Raw genomic sequence first — 15,442 nt, forward strand, 5'->3', positions numbered from 1 at the left:
AATGTTAATTTAAATATAGTGATTGATGATACGTGGTAAATATCCCGCCGGCGGGTGCGTAAGTGGATTTAAAGAAATCGATAAAAAGTTTAAAACATCTTCGTTTGTATTGTAGGGGGAATATTTTGGGCTATTCTTTTCTCTACAGTTTTTAAAATCATTATTTCTGGCTTCTTGGGTTTTTTTCCACCCAATTGGCCGATTGGAAGATTGGCAAAGTACAATGCTGGTCAAAATTAAAGGAGCACTATAATTTCCCGAAAATATTGGTCATTTTGAAATGACTGTATCTTCGCGAAAAATGGTTGCAAAAAATATTTATAAATACATATATGTGTCATTGACATAAGCTTTTAAAATGTTGTACAAATATATGAAATGATATTCTAGGAAAACAAGAAATTTTAAGAAAATAATGGAAGGAGAGATTATAAAATCATGAGTGTTAATAAATATTTGTATACATAATATCAAGTCTCACCTGACAGATGTCTCGACATGGAGGACAAATTAAAGCACCCTTATGGAGCCAACTATTTTGCAATATTCTAATCGCAATTTCTTGACCAGCGTGGTAGCAAGTATAGGTGTAGTTTGCAACCTGTGGAACCAAATAAATATGATATTGTATGCTTTAATAAGTTGCTAGCAGGGCTTGAAACGGTTCCGAAAATAACTGTTTTAAAATGTTATATAAAGGTTCTGATTAAAACGGTTATGGAGAACCTTTATTTCAAATAACTGTTATGAAGAACCGAAATTTCCAACTATTATCTGTTTCGGTTACGGTTCCTGTTTCCCTCCTCATATCGGTTCAAAAATCGTTATTTTTTTGGTTCTATATTGGTTCCGAAACGGTTTCAGAATCAATTCTTGTATCGACTTTTCCCTAATTGATATCATTCATTATTGTATCCGTATAGAAATCTTTATAGATACAGTAGAAACTTTTAACTTCCTATTCTGAATAATATAGTGTGTGTGAATGTAAAAAATATGTAGCTGTTTTATTTATTTCAACGATTTATTAGAAATCAGTGATATGTATAAATGTTTATCCTTTTTCTATAATTAATGATATCAATTAGGAAAAAATCGATACAAGAATTGATTCTAGAACCGTTTCGGAATTGATATACATAGAACCGAAAAAATAACGATTATGGAGCCAATATGAGGAAGGAAATAGGAACCGTAACTAATAGAGGTTCCGTATTAAGAATAGAGGTTCTTCATAACCGTTTGGAGAACCGATATTATAACAGTTGTCAAGCCCTGCTTGCTATTGGGTGAATTATGCTTATTACAATAGTAAGTACAAAATACGTAATCTTGATTTTATTAGCAAACTAACCATAATATGCAATCTTCCAGCTTCGCATTTATATTGGTAGCATCCAGAACCCCAATGTTGCCATTGGCGAACTTGTTTACAGGTTCTTTCTTCCCACATTTGATTTGTATGATCGAAACACCTCGAATGTGGACCATATTTTTCTAGAGCAAAATTTTTGTCTGGATCTAAACAAAGAGTACAATCACCAATAAAACTCTTAGTTTATTAATACATTATTTTATCTTTATTATGAATGAAATTTAACTGTTCATATGTTTGTTGATACTGACATCAAAACTGTTAACTGCCTTAATGTAGTTAATTTATCCTTGTAATCATTTTCAAAATGTTAGGTACTATATAAAGTGGGACTACTTGATTCCTTGTGTTTTTTCGATGGAAATGATACCAACCCTGACATAATTCGGGTTATAATTAACGAAATTACATATAAAAATAATTTGCAGAATTTCAAAGTCAATAGTGTGTGTAAAATGGTCGTTCAATTTGTGTAAAAGAAGTTATGATGTCATTTAAAAAAGTGTAATATGTTTACAAGTGTTGTGGTACACATTTTGAAAAAAAAATGATGCTATGATAATAGGTATCACAAGATTTTATAACATTTCCCTTCACAGATATTTTTCAATTGTATTCGGAAAAATTTAATAGCTTGGATCAGTTTCTACAATTACTGTGTTAAAAAACTTTCCGCTACAAGGCAAAGCGAATAATTTGTATATTTTCTTCTAGTTTCTCCCATGAGTAAGTTTCTTCAAACCATTGAAGGCTATACTATATTGAGAGATGGATTCATTGTAAACGATATTTTGTTCTTTCCACATCAATATTTTCTGTTGTATCGATATTACTATAACACCATTAAGATTGTATAAAACAAAAATGGTTATAATTAGTAACGCTATGACTTACCAGGATTATTTTCTTCGTAAAGACAATGGGAGCCTCTGACTACTATATTCCGTGCTCTCCATGTAAATTCTTGTATGTAGGGACAATAATCGGCCAGAGATACCGAACCACCATAGTATTCTTCTTCTCCGGCTGGAACGTGAGGTATTGTGTCGAAGTTCTAAAAACAAAGAGAACGAATTCATTAAATGTCTCGTTTAAAGTAATTGCAAAATTTGTAAGGAGAAACAGTCTCCAAAGGAAAAATTGAAGTTATTTGTTATTTTTGAAGTTATATGTTAAAAACATATTATGGACTAGCAAAATACCCCCGCAATTCGCTTGGGGCCTCAGAGATATTAAGGACTCCATGAAAATACATCTCACCCTTTTTCACCACCCCCTTAGAGGTTGATTAGGACAAAATGCTGAACCTGGTTTTTAGGCATTTGTGTGGGAACCTTTCTAAGTTAAAAAAAGTTGATATCTAATCGGGCCTAAGAAATAATAAGGAGTCCGAGAAAACATATTTCATCCCTTTTTACCCCTTTAGGGTTGGAATTTACAAAAATCCCTTCTTATCGAGCACCTACATCGCAAAAGGAATATACTTTAGGCTGGACGGTGATGAATCAGTGACACAACGATTATATAAGTAAATACAATAAATAGAAGATATAGATCTATACTATTATATAAAGAGAGAGCCGATTTTTATGTTCGCGCAAAACTCAAGACCTATTGAACCGATCTTCCTGAAATTTTAACGCGTTATACCTGGATGCTCTAGGACCGACATAAGCTATGTAGCATGTTTCTAAAGCGCGTTATTGACATGGAACGAAGAAGCGCCTGGTATATTATAAATCTGCCAAAGGAGAGAATGTAGAAGATAATCTTTTCCGAAATATCATGAGGAAATTACCCTTTTCTTCAAAATACTTAATTTCCTTAAAATATATTAATTCTAATACACATGAAGCAGTCACGCTAATATTTCGGGCGAAGCCGACACGGGGGCGCTAGTAACGATATAAAATAACACTACATATAGCCTGAGTTGCTCATATACACCAACTTATTCATAATTATACGCAACTAATTATCTTTTGCCATGAGTTCGGTTTGGCTACGTTATAAGCTCGTCGCTATTAATCCTACTTCTGTTTCATTCCTGGCTTACAAACGTAAGAGCAAGATGAAATGAAAAATGTCAAAGGGACTGGAAGCGAGTGACAAAGTGTACGAACCAACTAAGTATGATACTTTATCTTACTCTATCTTTCGAAAGGCTGACATTCTGTTCTTCGTGTGCTCTACTCGCGTACCAGCCTATATAAAAAAACAACTCCACCTGTTCGCTATAAGTTCCCACACAAGCCGAAAGAAATTGTGAACTCTCTAATTATTTATCTGTATTATTCAGTGGCATTTCTATAAAATATATAGTACAGAGTTACGAATAGTAACAGATATCACACTATGTCAATGGATTTATTATTTCCTAAAGGTCACCACCGATAAATAGGCGAGGTTTTCCCGATGAGTCTAAAACGTCCTTAGCTGGGCCATTTGTAATTCCACATATGTAATTCAAATTGCTTCTGAATTCCGTGGATAAGGTATATGTCACGTATGCTTAGAATATAGCTCGAATGAAGTCGAGTTTAGGCTCTTATTATCAGGAGAATCTCATCAATCGATTAGTAATACTGTTATAAAGATTAAATACAGAATATTGTTGTACGAGAGTAGATACCATAATTGGTAGCTGAAAGGATGTGTGACTAAGTAGGTAAGTACGTGAGGAGGAGGAGGTACGATAAGGAATGCTCATGGAAGGATAGCATGAGAGTGAGAGAGGGGTGGGAGGGAGAGAGAATGTGTTTGGAAACAAAACCAGTGTGCGTGCGAAAGAAGGTATAGAATGATCTATCTCGAAAGGTTATAGAGGAAGGGTGTGTAAGTGAGAAGAGCGCAAGAAAAAAGTCTTTAGCAACAGTCTTATCGGAGTTAATCTTTTTTTTGCAGCTGACGCCCGACAAGCTTTTCGCATTTTGTAAAGCCACAATATAGAAATTACAATTTACATTACTCGTCGAGGGTTCGGCTCTCGCGGTGGCGAAGGATGGCTGAGGAGACGAAGTATGCATATACAAAATACAAAAAGAATTCTCAGCTTGGTTTGCTATCTAAGTAAACATTTGGGAACTCTCGGATAATTTTATCCATGTATTCCAGAAAATATTGACATGTCATATTACATTCGGGACTCGTCAAAGCTCTGCGCAGGATAGAACTCCCTCGGCGTAAAAACACACTGACGTTTTTCAATAAATGTTTCTCTCTTTATTTGATAATTTGTATTTTTCCTGTATGTATACTTCATTTGCGAAATATTTAAAATTTATGCAGGCAGAGCTCCTCATTCGTGGAATAATAATTTTCACTGCAATTAGCACTGCATACTTGGCTAATGTCTCTTGTTAGAAGAAAGGATTTACACCTTAGATATGTTAGAGAAATTCGTACCTGATATTTCTTAGGCAATGGCTGGGGATGTTTAATTAAGTTGCATAATGCACCAGAGCTGCGGTCATCAGTACATTCCGTTTGTAAGGGATCTTGTTTCACTTTGTTGCAGAAAGGATGAATGGATTTACCCCTGGAAAATAATATTTACCTTTGCAATCATTGTAAAATACTTATAATAAACACTTTGAGTGGCGCAAGGTGGTGAAAAATGCCACTTCAAGTCAGGCCTTTCCCAGAAATTGCTTCTACTAGTGCTCTCAACACATGCCGACACTAATGAAAAATTCAACTTCTGTATTCTCTGTCAGATCTTCATTACAGCACAACTAATAGATGGGCGATGCTTTTTCGATGAAAAGTAATCCAAATACAACTTCATTAGACATCTCTTTCATTGTACGTAATATAATTAATTTATGTATAATTATTTGGGCATATATTATGAATAATTAATTATGAAATGTGTAGATAATGATGTATACCGAAGCATGTCTAATTATAAATACATAATTTTACAGATTCATATACAGGGTGTTTCATTACAGGTGGTAAACCTTTTAGGGGATGATTCAACAGCCCAAAATAAAGGCGAATTTAGGCTTTTCACTTTGGATGTGCATCCCGGATGATTCATCCACAGTGAAAAGTGCAAAGATTGTTTTCATCTGCATCTCATCCAAAGTGACCAGTGTAGAGCCTGTGCCTACTGTTGATAAATAGAATGGATGTGTGGATGAATCCGCGATGCACATCCAAAGTGTAAAGTCGAAATTCGCCTTAATTATACATAAATCCATTGATACATAATATTTTCATGAAGATCTAAGAGAGAATATGTAATTTAAAATTATTCATGTTTCCCAGAAGATATCGACGTAAAAACACGCCAAAGCTTGCACAGGACAGAAATCACACCATCTAAAATCTTGCCATCGCCGTTCAAAGTGTCATTTTTGGAAAAATTTGCTGTAATGTTCTAAAGGCATCAGATAACTGTATAAGGAAGGGAAGTACTTACGACAAACGAGATGACTTAGAAGATATCCATTCTTTGCAAGATTTCATCGCAAAATTGCAACCAAGATTTTTGCCCCATCCTAATTCTTGAGCCATCGAATAATTTGCACTGTACCATCCGGTATCTTCCATAAGAGCAAGCGTTATCCTTGAATAAACCGGATTTTGAGTATGCGTTCCTGTCATAGCTTCGTTCTACATAAACAATAAACGTACTGAATGCAATAAACATAATAAGTAATATACAGGGTCAGTGTTTTATCCTGCAACTCGCGCTCGCGCGAACAGGTAAAATTATTCCGAATAAGCTTTTTTTTTATTTATATACTGTGACTTAAATACTTACTTCAAACACTCGCTTTTCCCAGTGTGTTAATGCTGTACCATCCTCCCCTTGGTCTTCCAATTCTGCACCCTCGAGTTCTGGACAATTGAAGTGGGCTTGAACTTCAGCACGAACCCTGGGAGTTACTATCATTTGCATCGATCTCTCCATATAGCCGCCGTGCACTTGCCAGTGCGGTCTGACGACGGTTTTGATCGTGTTTTCGCTCCACTGATGAGTTTGTAACCTGTACGTAACGAACATCGAATGTTACGACTACTTTTTCTACCTAGCATTCTGTTACTGTTACGCCTTCAACGTAAAATTAATATAATTTGATGATTTATAAAATATTTGACACCGTGCTTCTGAAAAGTAGCTGGGCAGATTTCCTTCATTATGATTTATGTATTTCAAATTATTTATCAGTACAACATACATAGTAACATTGGAAATAAATCATACTATGAGATATTGCATACAGTTGTTCGATACAATGCTTGGAAACACAACTATCAACAGCACACAGTTTGGATTTTAATCAAACTTTGCACAAAACCAGGACGTTCGAAAAGATGTCACATATTTGTTTTTCTGACTGCCCCAATTCAAGTTTACGGGGTGAAAACAGCCCTCAAAATCGGGGATGAAAAATCTACTTTGTTGAAGTGCTGGGAACTACTGAAGATAGAAAAAAGTTTGATACAAAAGTTGCTTGTTCAGCTTATGAGGGACGTGAGTAAAATTTCTAAAAAATCATAGATGGTGACAGTATAACTTTAATGGCCCCCGTTTTTGACAACAGTTTTGTAACCGTATAATAGTTTCTCCTGAAAGGTGGTGGGTTTAAAGAAGGAACCTTGGGTCCAAACGTGTGCCACTGACACTGCTACGTCTTTCCCTCTAAAGCAGGACACAACTTCCAATAGTCAGTGGAATTTCGACCGCAAACTCGAGAACTGTCTTCGAGTAAGTTTCCTATACCTAACTTATTGCTGCTATACCGAGGTTAAATTTAAAATCTGAGTGAAGTGTTAGTGAAATAAAATTCCTTTGCATTAAAATTCCTTCGTGCGTAAATCAAAATTCAGAAACCACCGACTGGGTAAATGAAACAAATTATGATCGTGGCGTGTTCTGCTGTGCATATCATTTTACAAGAACGAACACAAATATTCATACCACATGTATTTCGGGTAAATATTAAGGGCCACCACTGTGGCGGCCGGAAATGTAAGCCATTTTTAAGAATTTATTTCTTGAATAATTTACAGTTTTCATATCAAATTTTTATTACCTACCTTTAGTACAATGTCTTAAGAAACTATAAAAAAAACTAATAGAAAAACATGCATAAATTTTAATATATTAATTAAGCTCCTAGACCCCTCACGCACGCTGGTCGAATGTGTAACTATGGAACAGCAGGTCCAGTTATGTTACTTGTCAAAATATGCATAAATTAATATGTGAAGTTTCAAATTTATATCTTTGAAAGTTTTTTTATCTTCGAGTACTTTTCGAGAGACTACACTTCATTATTCCCTTTAGACTTCTCATAAGAAAACTTTCAAAAGACTGATAAAAATAACATACAATATTGAACGTCGAGAATAGTAATATTCTGTAAATAATATTGCTTATAAAACAATATTTAATGGTAATAAGAAGATGTACTTACTTTTCGTTTAACGCTGGTTTTCCTGTATCGCTTCTTCTAGGAGTTCTCGGCTCACCATTTTCGTCTCGGTAGAAAGCATACAGACTTATAGAAAATCCTAAAGCGTGCAGTATCTCATGCTTGACAGTACTTAGGACAGTTTCTAGTTCTTGTGGTTTGGTGCTGATATTTCCTGGGCATAAGTTGGCGTGGCCAGCTATCGGTCTAAAAAACATTGAATTATTTTTAAGATTCCATGAAATTCAAACAAATGTTATATACACGTGGGAAGGGCAACTACGGCAAAAATTATAACGACTCTGGCGCTATTCTTGATACGGCTTTTTAAAGGTTCACTCTCGCTATTATACACGGGAGTCAGCCGTCACCATTGTTTTTTTTTACGTCGAACGAACGACCCATTAGGTACCTGCGCCCAGCTCCAAACAGCCCGAAGCAGTTAATCTGGTGTTCGGAACGGGTAATGCAAATACTATCTCATTCAGACTATTTTTAGTTGTTCATAATTGGAATCACCTCTTAACCACTCAACAACGAATGATTTTTCGTAAATAAGAATTCATTTCAATCTTGTTATGATCTTTTTTTTGAAAGCAATATTACTAATAAGTAATAAGTAGATAACATTATACAGGGTGTCCCAAAATTCGGAGACATCCCGGAACATGCGATATCCTGATGCAAAAAGACATCGAAAAGTCCTTTGCCATTTTGCGATCCGAGGCTTCGTTCTCGAGATATTAACAGTTGAATATTAGCGATGCAATTTCCGAGCCGCGCAGTTTAAAGCCGAAACAGCTGAGCGCGCAGCAGTGGCCGCTCGCACGCACACGCACGGGGCGCGCGTAGATACAGACCCACGCACACACAGTAGAGCCGACCGCGCTGGTCTATTTCCACGATTCGAACCAGCGACGTCGACTCTACTGTGCGTGTGGGCGTTAATCAGCTGTTGTCTTTTTGCATCAGGATGTTGCACGTTCCGGATTGTCCCGCAGTTTTGGGACAGCCTGTATATGCATTCTCCAGCACTTTCCCTTTGTTGTGGCGTTATAAAATTGATCAGTTTGTACCATTTTTCTTTCATCTTCTCCTTCATAAAATAATACACACTGCACCCAATATAAAGTATTGTTTTTTCAATCCATTTTAGAAAGCACTATGTATACAGTAACTTACCGATCTAATGCTGCTTCTTGTTGGCAGTGCGCAGCGTAGGCTACAGTCAGTCCTTTATGACACCTCTCAGTTTGCATTGCGGATACATAGATAACAAAATCGGCACCGTCTATTCCCCGACCTGCCTTACTGCCTTCTGCTATTCCACAATTGTGTCCTGTTGCATTACACGTTCGGCAAACCTGAGTATTAGATAAATGCATGTTATGTTATCATATATGAAGGGTAAGGAGAAAAAAAACAGAATGTCACAAAACAGCTTTATCAAGAAAATTAAGTGTTTTGTTTCAGTGGAAATTGAACATTATCTGTTTTTAACATTAACGTTATCTTACGGGGGCATTTGAACATTATAACCCTTTGTGATTCGACAGTTCTGTGGTCTCAATTGATATCAACAAAATATGCTATAAATCGCAAAATCACGAAAAATGGACATTCCTCGTTTTTTCCCCTTATCCTTCATATATTACAATTGCAAATGATTGTTTTGATCTTATAAGAGTTATTTTGGACTTCGAAAAATTCCGTTTCATATACATTTAGTAATGGAAAATATTAACATTTTCAGTGGCGTAGGGTTTTCAAAAATGCCCCTTCAAGTTGACCATTTCTTTCTAGGCGATGGCTTCTAACAGGAGATTTATGTGCAGTTCGCTCCGCTTTTTAAACATCTACCACTAATGAAAATTTGAACTTCTATATTGTTTATTAAAACCCCTTCGCGGGAGTACTACCAGTGGATATGCGAGATTTTTCTGATGAAAATGAAACCAAATACCACCATCCTCGGTCGTCTATATTTAATTATACATCATTCGAATCGTTTCAGAATTCTGTAGACAAATTATACATTATTTATAATTAAAAATAGCCCGAGGGAGGTCGAGTTTAGATTCATTTTCATCTGGGGACTCTCGCCAATCTGTTGGTAATACTTTTATGCATGCACATGAAAAATATAAAAATTTTATCGTCCGATAGCGGATAACTTCCGCGCGCGCTGGCTTTATCACGCTCAATTGCACGCGAGCGGGGCATCTCTGTGGCGGCGAAGTACAAAGCGAACTCCAAGCTCGGTTTATTTTCATAGTAAACATTCGGGGACCCTTAGACAGTACTTTCGATGCTTTTAATAAAATATCAACGAGAAAACGTAACCGAAAACTGTGCGCAAGATGCGCGTCCCTTGAATTGGAAACACATCGACGCCAGATAAAGTGTTAGCATCTAGTATTCGGGAGTAATTGTTCCTAATATATGTTTATTAAATAATCAATAACTAATTTCTTACGTCAAGATGATCTTCCGGAACGACTACTTCGCCGCACATTGTAGTGGAACGACAGGTGTCTATACAGTGTGTATGATGATTTTTAACGAACAGTTGACTACTGTCGCATTTCCTGCAACATAAGAAATTAGTATCTAGTGTTATATATACAAGTACATTAGTATCTAGTGTTAAATATACAAATAAAAAACACGAAGATATTTTTTTTTTGTCAAATAGAAGATTTTAGGAGAGTCAGACAATATAAACTTTAAACTTGAAAAATAAGGACCACCCTAATATATATATATATATTATATTTATTTTTCAAGTTTAAAATTATATATATAATATATATATACTTTTCTAAAGTAACTTTTATTGTTACATATTTTGAAATTTTATTTTTTGACACTGCATTTTGTGATATTTAAATCTGTATATATATATATCGCAACACAGTTTTAGAGTTTGGTAATGATTGAAATATCACAAAATGCAGTGTGAAAAAATAAAATTTCAAAATATGTAACAATAAAAGTTACTTTAGAAAAGTATAAACTTACTAGTGTAAAAGAAATTAGGCGAGGCAATATTTATGGAACATTGTGTTCCCACAACCAATACATATATACAATCTCCAATACAATAGTTTTTTTATAATTAATATTGTATAGTAATCAAATTTATTTCCGCTGCCAAATATTTTGATTTTGCAATAATTGCAATATTCATTTTTCAACTTACTTTCAACTTCCAACTCTTTTCAAAGGAGACCATCACAAAGTACAGAACTTACGATTAGTAAGTATATTATAATTGTCATGGGAAATATCCGAGTGAAAATATTAAAATTGATTTGAATAGGATTCTCCCACTATTTAAAAAAAAAAAATGTTCTGATAAACGAGAAACGCTGCTGAAGGTAGTAATATAATGTACTTTGTGAATGTCAGGAATGCCGTTCTGCGTCGACAAGATCTATGTATATCTTTTGGTATATAATAGTTCGGTCGTGGAATGCACATGCCGCAGTGAATTCCTGTTATCTCATCTAATATTTATGACATAACAGGACAATTCTCGAGTATTTCGTATTAATGAAACACACACGAAAATTTCTTCAACTGTGAAACATGCACTTTGGTACATTAACGTGTTTATATCCAAGTAAAATTAATAAAAAAAAAAACGAAGCTATAAAGTGTGAATTTATTAACTGTTTTACATGAAGGCAGTTTACCTTTTCTAATTTGAATTGCACTGTTGTATAACAACGCCACTTAAATTTATTTTTCTCTAGTTTACAGAAGTATGTATATGTAGAAACAGATAGCAATAGCAAATATCCTAAATTCCTTTTCCTGTGATTTCATCCGTCCCTTATTACTCATCCTTGTACCTTGATCTCTACGCCTCATCCCTTTCAACCCCCACTTTCTCAACCACCGAAACCACCTATATATAACACGCAATATCTCTTTCAAATCACTCTTGTTCCAAACAGTCTCGACATCACAGTCTGGCTCTAAAATCTATTAAGCTGTGTTTCGTCTAAGTTTCCGTAAATTGTATTTTTATATTATTATATAAAATAATTGGAAATATTATAATTACGGAATACAACAGCACACTTTGTTCCAAACAAAGGTTCAACAATTTTGTAAATATTAAATTAACACTTCTGTGAATAACTGGGTAATTGGATAAGTTAAATCTCTCTAGCTCCTCACTCTTTGGACAATTTTAGACAATTTAGACAAAGTCATAAATTATCTATTTTTTTACTGTTTTTTTATATTAACATAATTTGAGTTTAAGAAATAAGGCCCAAAGTGCTTTAGAGAGAGTTATATCTTCATGTCGAGCCAAGATTATTGTGCAATTTTTTGTTCAAGCTGAATCTGTGTCCTGTATTTTCATTCCTTTGTTTAAAAAATGATGTAGTAGTATTTCCTCTCAATATTGTATACCAAAAAAAATTGATTTAATAAATATTTGTTGAGTTGAAAAGAGTTTTTTATATTTTACCTGGGCAAGGGGTAAAAAGTCCATTTTGAATTGACACACAATTTGTGATATAACTCAACAAAGAATAACAGTATCAACCAACAACTTTGTAAAAGTAAAGCTTAATGGTTGTAGTTTATACAAAACAACACCGTATATCTCTAGATTGTTATTACTAAATTTTACATAGGTTAAACGAAAAACGGGACTTTCAACCGCACCCTACTTTCTCACCCCGCTTTCTATACGAATGATAAATTTCCTGGAACCTGGTTAAACATTTAAGGATATCATCCTGTCCTTTGCTCTAGTAAAATAATTTTGTGATCCGTCGTTGAAGCGTTATCGAAACCGTAAATTCAACAAAAAGATATATCCTCTTGGGTGACACTTACGGAGCTAGCAGATTCTCAGGAACGAAGAAAAGCTGGACAAAGGAAGAGAGAGGAAAGGTAAAGGAACATGAAGCCAATAATGAAAGAGAGTGCAGATGACGGCCGGTCGTATAAAAGTAGAAGTTATGGAGAAGCGGCTGCGAGATCTCCAATGATTTAGACCACTTTTTGGGAAAGAAACCTCGTGAAACTGGCGTTCCTACTAAATTAATGAATCATGTCTCTTCACATCGAATATAATATAAGACATCATACTACGAATATTTAATGAGGATTTCGGGTTCGACCGTCAACCGAGTCTGGCGTGTTTGCGAAGGTAGAGCAGAGTAGTGCATTTGTCCATTCAATAGTAACGCGAGAGTAAAATCTGTTGTGGGTGGGCTGACAATAACTCTGGCGCTCGTGGACAACGTAAATAAAATATATTTGAAATAACATAAGCGTGGTACACTTTTGGCATTTCTGCGCATCGGTGATGAAAGTAGATACAGATTTTCAAATTTTTATCTGCCAAAATTACTGGTAGTACTTGATCATCGCGCGAATACTGAATACCCTCCCTTAAATGAAACTAAAATAAACTCCTTACGGATAAATTACTTGTTTTCAGTTAAATATTTATCGCACTGATCTAAGTAAGTAGATCTAAGTAAGGACAAAATAATACATGCATTCACTAAAAAAAGAAAAAAGCCGTGAACTTCAAATGTCGAAACCGTATCAACCTGCAAAATAGTTAATTCCTGCAAAATAGTTACGTCTACTGTGTAATTTCACCCCCCCCCCCCCTCCCCAAAAAAACACTTCAATTTTTCCCTACAACTATTTTTAATATTACTAATAATAATTTCAACGATATTTCGAGTGGTATGTATAGATGCATTAAAACGGGACACCTTGTACAGACGAAAGAGAAGGATGAATTGAACGAGAGAGGTAGTAAGGTGGGAGGCCGACAATCAGATTAAAAGTTTCTGCAGGAACTCACCCGCCGAGCTAAAGTGCATTTCAGAGTACCTAAACCAACGAATAGGTCAGAATGTCACTATTTTTTTATTTCGTTTCATTCAGGAATTAAGTAGCTCTGTCAACATACCTTTTATCTTGATAGATGGCAATGAATGGAAAGCTACTTTGCGTCTGGTAGCGAAACAGTCATTTGTTCGCGAACTGCCCCAAATATTTTATTTTGCAAATATTTCGTAGCTAAAGTAGTTTTAGGTGACTCAGTTATGCAATTCTTAATATTCGTTATTTTCTTTTTACTTTTAATTGATAGAGATATTTAGATACACATTCTAATATTTTAAGTGGCGCATGATTTGAAAAATGCCCCCTTAAGTCGGTTGGGCTTTTCCAAGCGATTGCTTTCACCGGGAAAGTTTTGTCGAGCTCATGTTGATGTTAATGAGAATTTTTACCTCTGTATTGTTTATTAAATCTTCATGAGAGTTCTACTAATGGATAGGCGAAGTATTTACGACGAAAATGAGCCCAAATACGACCTCATTCGGGCTAATTTTAATTTTTAATTATATTATAATCTGAATCCCTTCCGAATTCCGTAAACCAATGATACCCCAGCGTCATTTCTTATTTACTATTTTCGTATGTTTGAGTTTTCTAACTTTTGAGGGATAATTGTACATTCGCAATAATCATAGAATCGTGCTCTAATAGTCTGTTCCTAGAAATGTAAATTTTGATATGTTAAAAGTTGTATTTGAAAAACTAGTTGAGGATAAAACCGACAGTTTTTTTTTTTGTTAAAATTCACTAAATTTATAAATTTTATTATTATGGTGTACAAATTTACAGAAATATTGGCAAATACATATTCTGGGGTACGATACCCTCGGTGTGGTCACGAAGGGTTAATGATAGCCCAAATGAGGTAGAGTTTAGATACATCTTCACCCAGATTCTAACCCAGATCCATTTCAAATTGTGAGGGTATTTTTTATACTTATAAACAAACAAAACACCATTACTTAGCAAACAAGTATTAATTCAAAGATGGCGGCTCATTAACTGCGCAATTTTCTAAAAACAAAATCTTTTTGGTTTCTTGTTTCAAATAAATAGAACAACTGCTACTCCGCACGACAATTGTATAACTGTAAATAATTCTTTCAATTAATATTTTTTGCTAGCTAATGGTTTTTTTGTTCATAAAAAATACCCTCACAATTTGAAACGCTCGGCGAGCATGCTCGCTGGTGTATGGGGCCTTAAAAATGAGCGAGAGCCTGGATATGCTGACGAAGTTAGTCGGTTTAACTGCCAAATACCCCGTACGTAACGAGCGATAAAATCCTTTTGGAACTTTTATTAATTTGGAATTTAGAATTTCTTTCTGGGAATGTTGTTTATACATTCTCTATCCACAGAGTCAAATATTTGTAGGACAAATTCTCATGGAAAGACACCAAGCTCAGTATGTAAAAATAACAAACATTTCTCCTCACTATCAGCTCTATGTTCCGTATGCGCTTGTTGAATAATGCAGCGGATTCTCTGCCGAACCATAGATGTCAACCTACCCATCCACCTGCCTCACTCGAATCCCCGTCTTTTCGGGTACAGTTGAAGCTCCGACGGAACGTTAAAGTCATTGAGAATCCCAGAAGGCTCGTGCAAAATTGATTTACCGCTTGGATTTCGTTACCTGTGACTTGCTAGCCTCGTGGATTTGGTAAGAGCCAAGGGAATACACAAGTGAAGCTAAATCTCAATTCTTCGCGTGTTACATTGCCAGAAATAGAATTAAAGGAGAATC

At 35.1% G+C, this 15,442-nt stretch overlaps 1 protein-coding gene across 1 annotated transcript in view; it reads right to left on the minus strand.

Annotated features, from left to right (window-relative positions):
- Invadolysin (leishmanolysin-like peptidase, invadolysin) overlaps window positions 1-15,442 on the minus strand; it is a 310,080-nt gene that overhangs the window by 1,133 nt on the left and 293,505 nt on the right. Inside the window, exons 6-14 of the mRNA XM_076813031.1 lie at window positions 10,280-10,391; window positions 8,986-9,167; window positions 7,807-8,010; window positions 6,147-6,372; window positions 5,802-5,995; window positions 4,781-4,913; window positions 2,270-2,429; window positions 1,355-1,521; window positions 482-601 (exon numbers count right to left, since the gene is read on the minus strand). Of these exons, the coding sequence (XP_076669146.1) occupies window positions 482-601; window positions 1,355-1,521; window positions 2,270-2,429; window positions 4,781-4,913; window positions 5,802-5,995; window positions 6,147-6,372; window positions 7,807-8,010; window positions 8,986-9,167; window positions 10,280-10,391 (1,498 nt within the window). The remainder of the gene's footprint in view (window positions 1-481; window positions 602-1,354; window positions 1,522-2,269; window positions 2,430-4,780; window positions 4,914-5,801; window positions 5,996-6,146; window positions 6,373-7,806; window positions 8,011-8,985; window positions 9,168-10,279; window positions 10,392-15,442) is intronic.

Source organism: Andrena cerasifolii, chromosome 5 (genome assembly GCF_050908995.1).
Source record: "Andrena cerasifolii isolate SP2316 chromosome 5, iyAndCera1_principal, whole genome shotgun sequence".
In the NCBI taxonomy this organism is placed as follows: domain Eukaryota; kingdom Metazoa; phylum Arthropoda; class Insecta; order Hymenoptera; family Andrenidae; genus Andrena; species Andrena cerasifolii.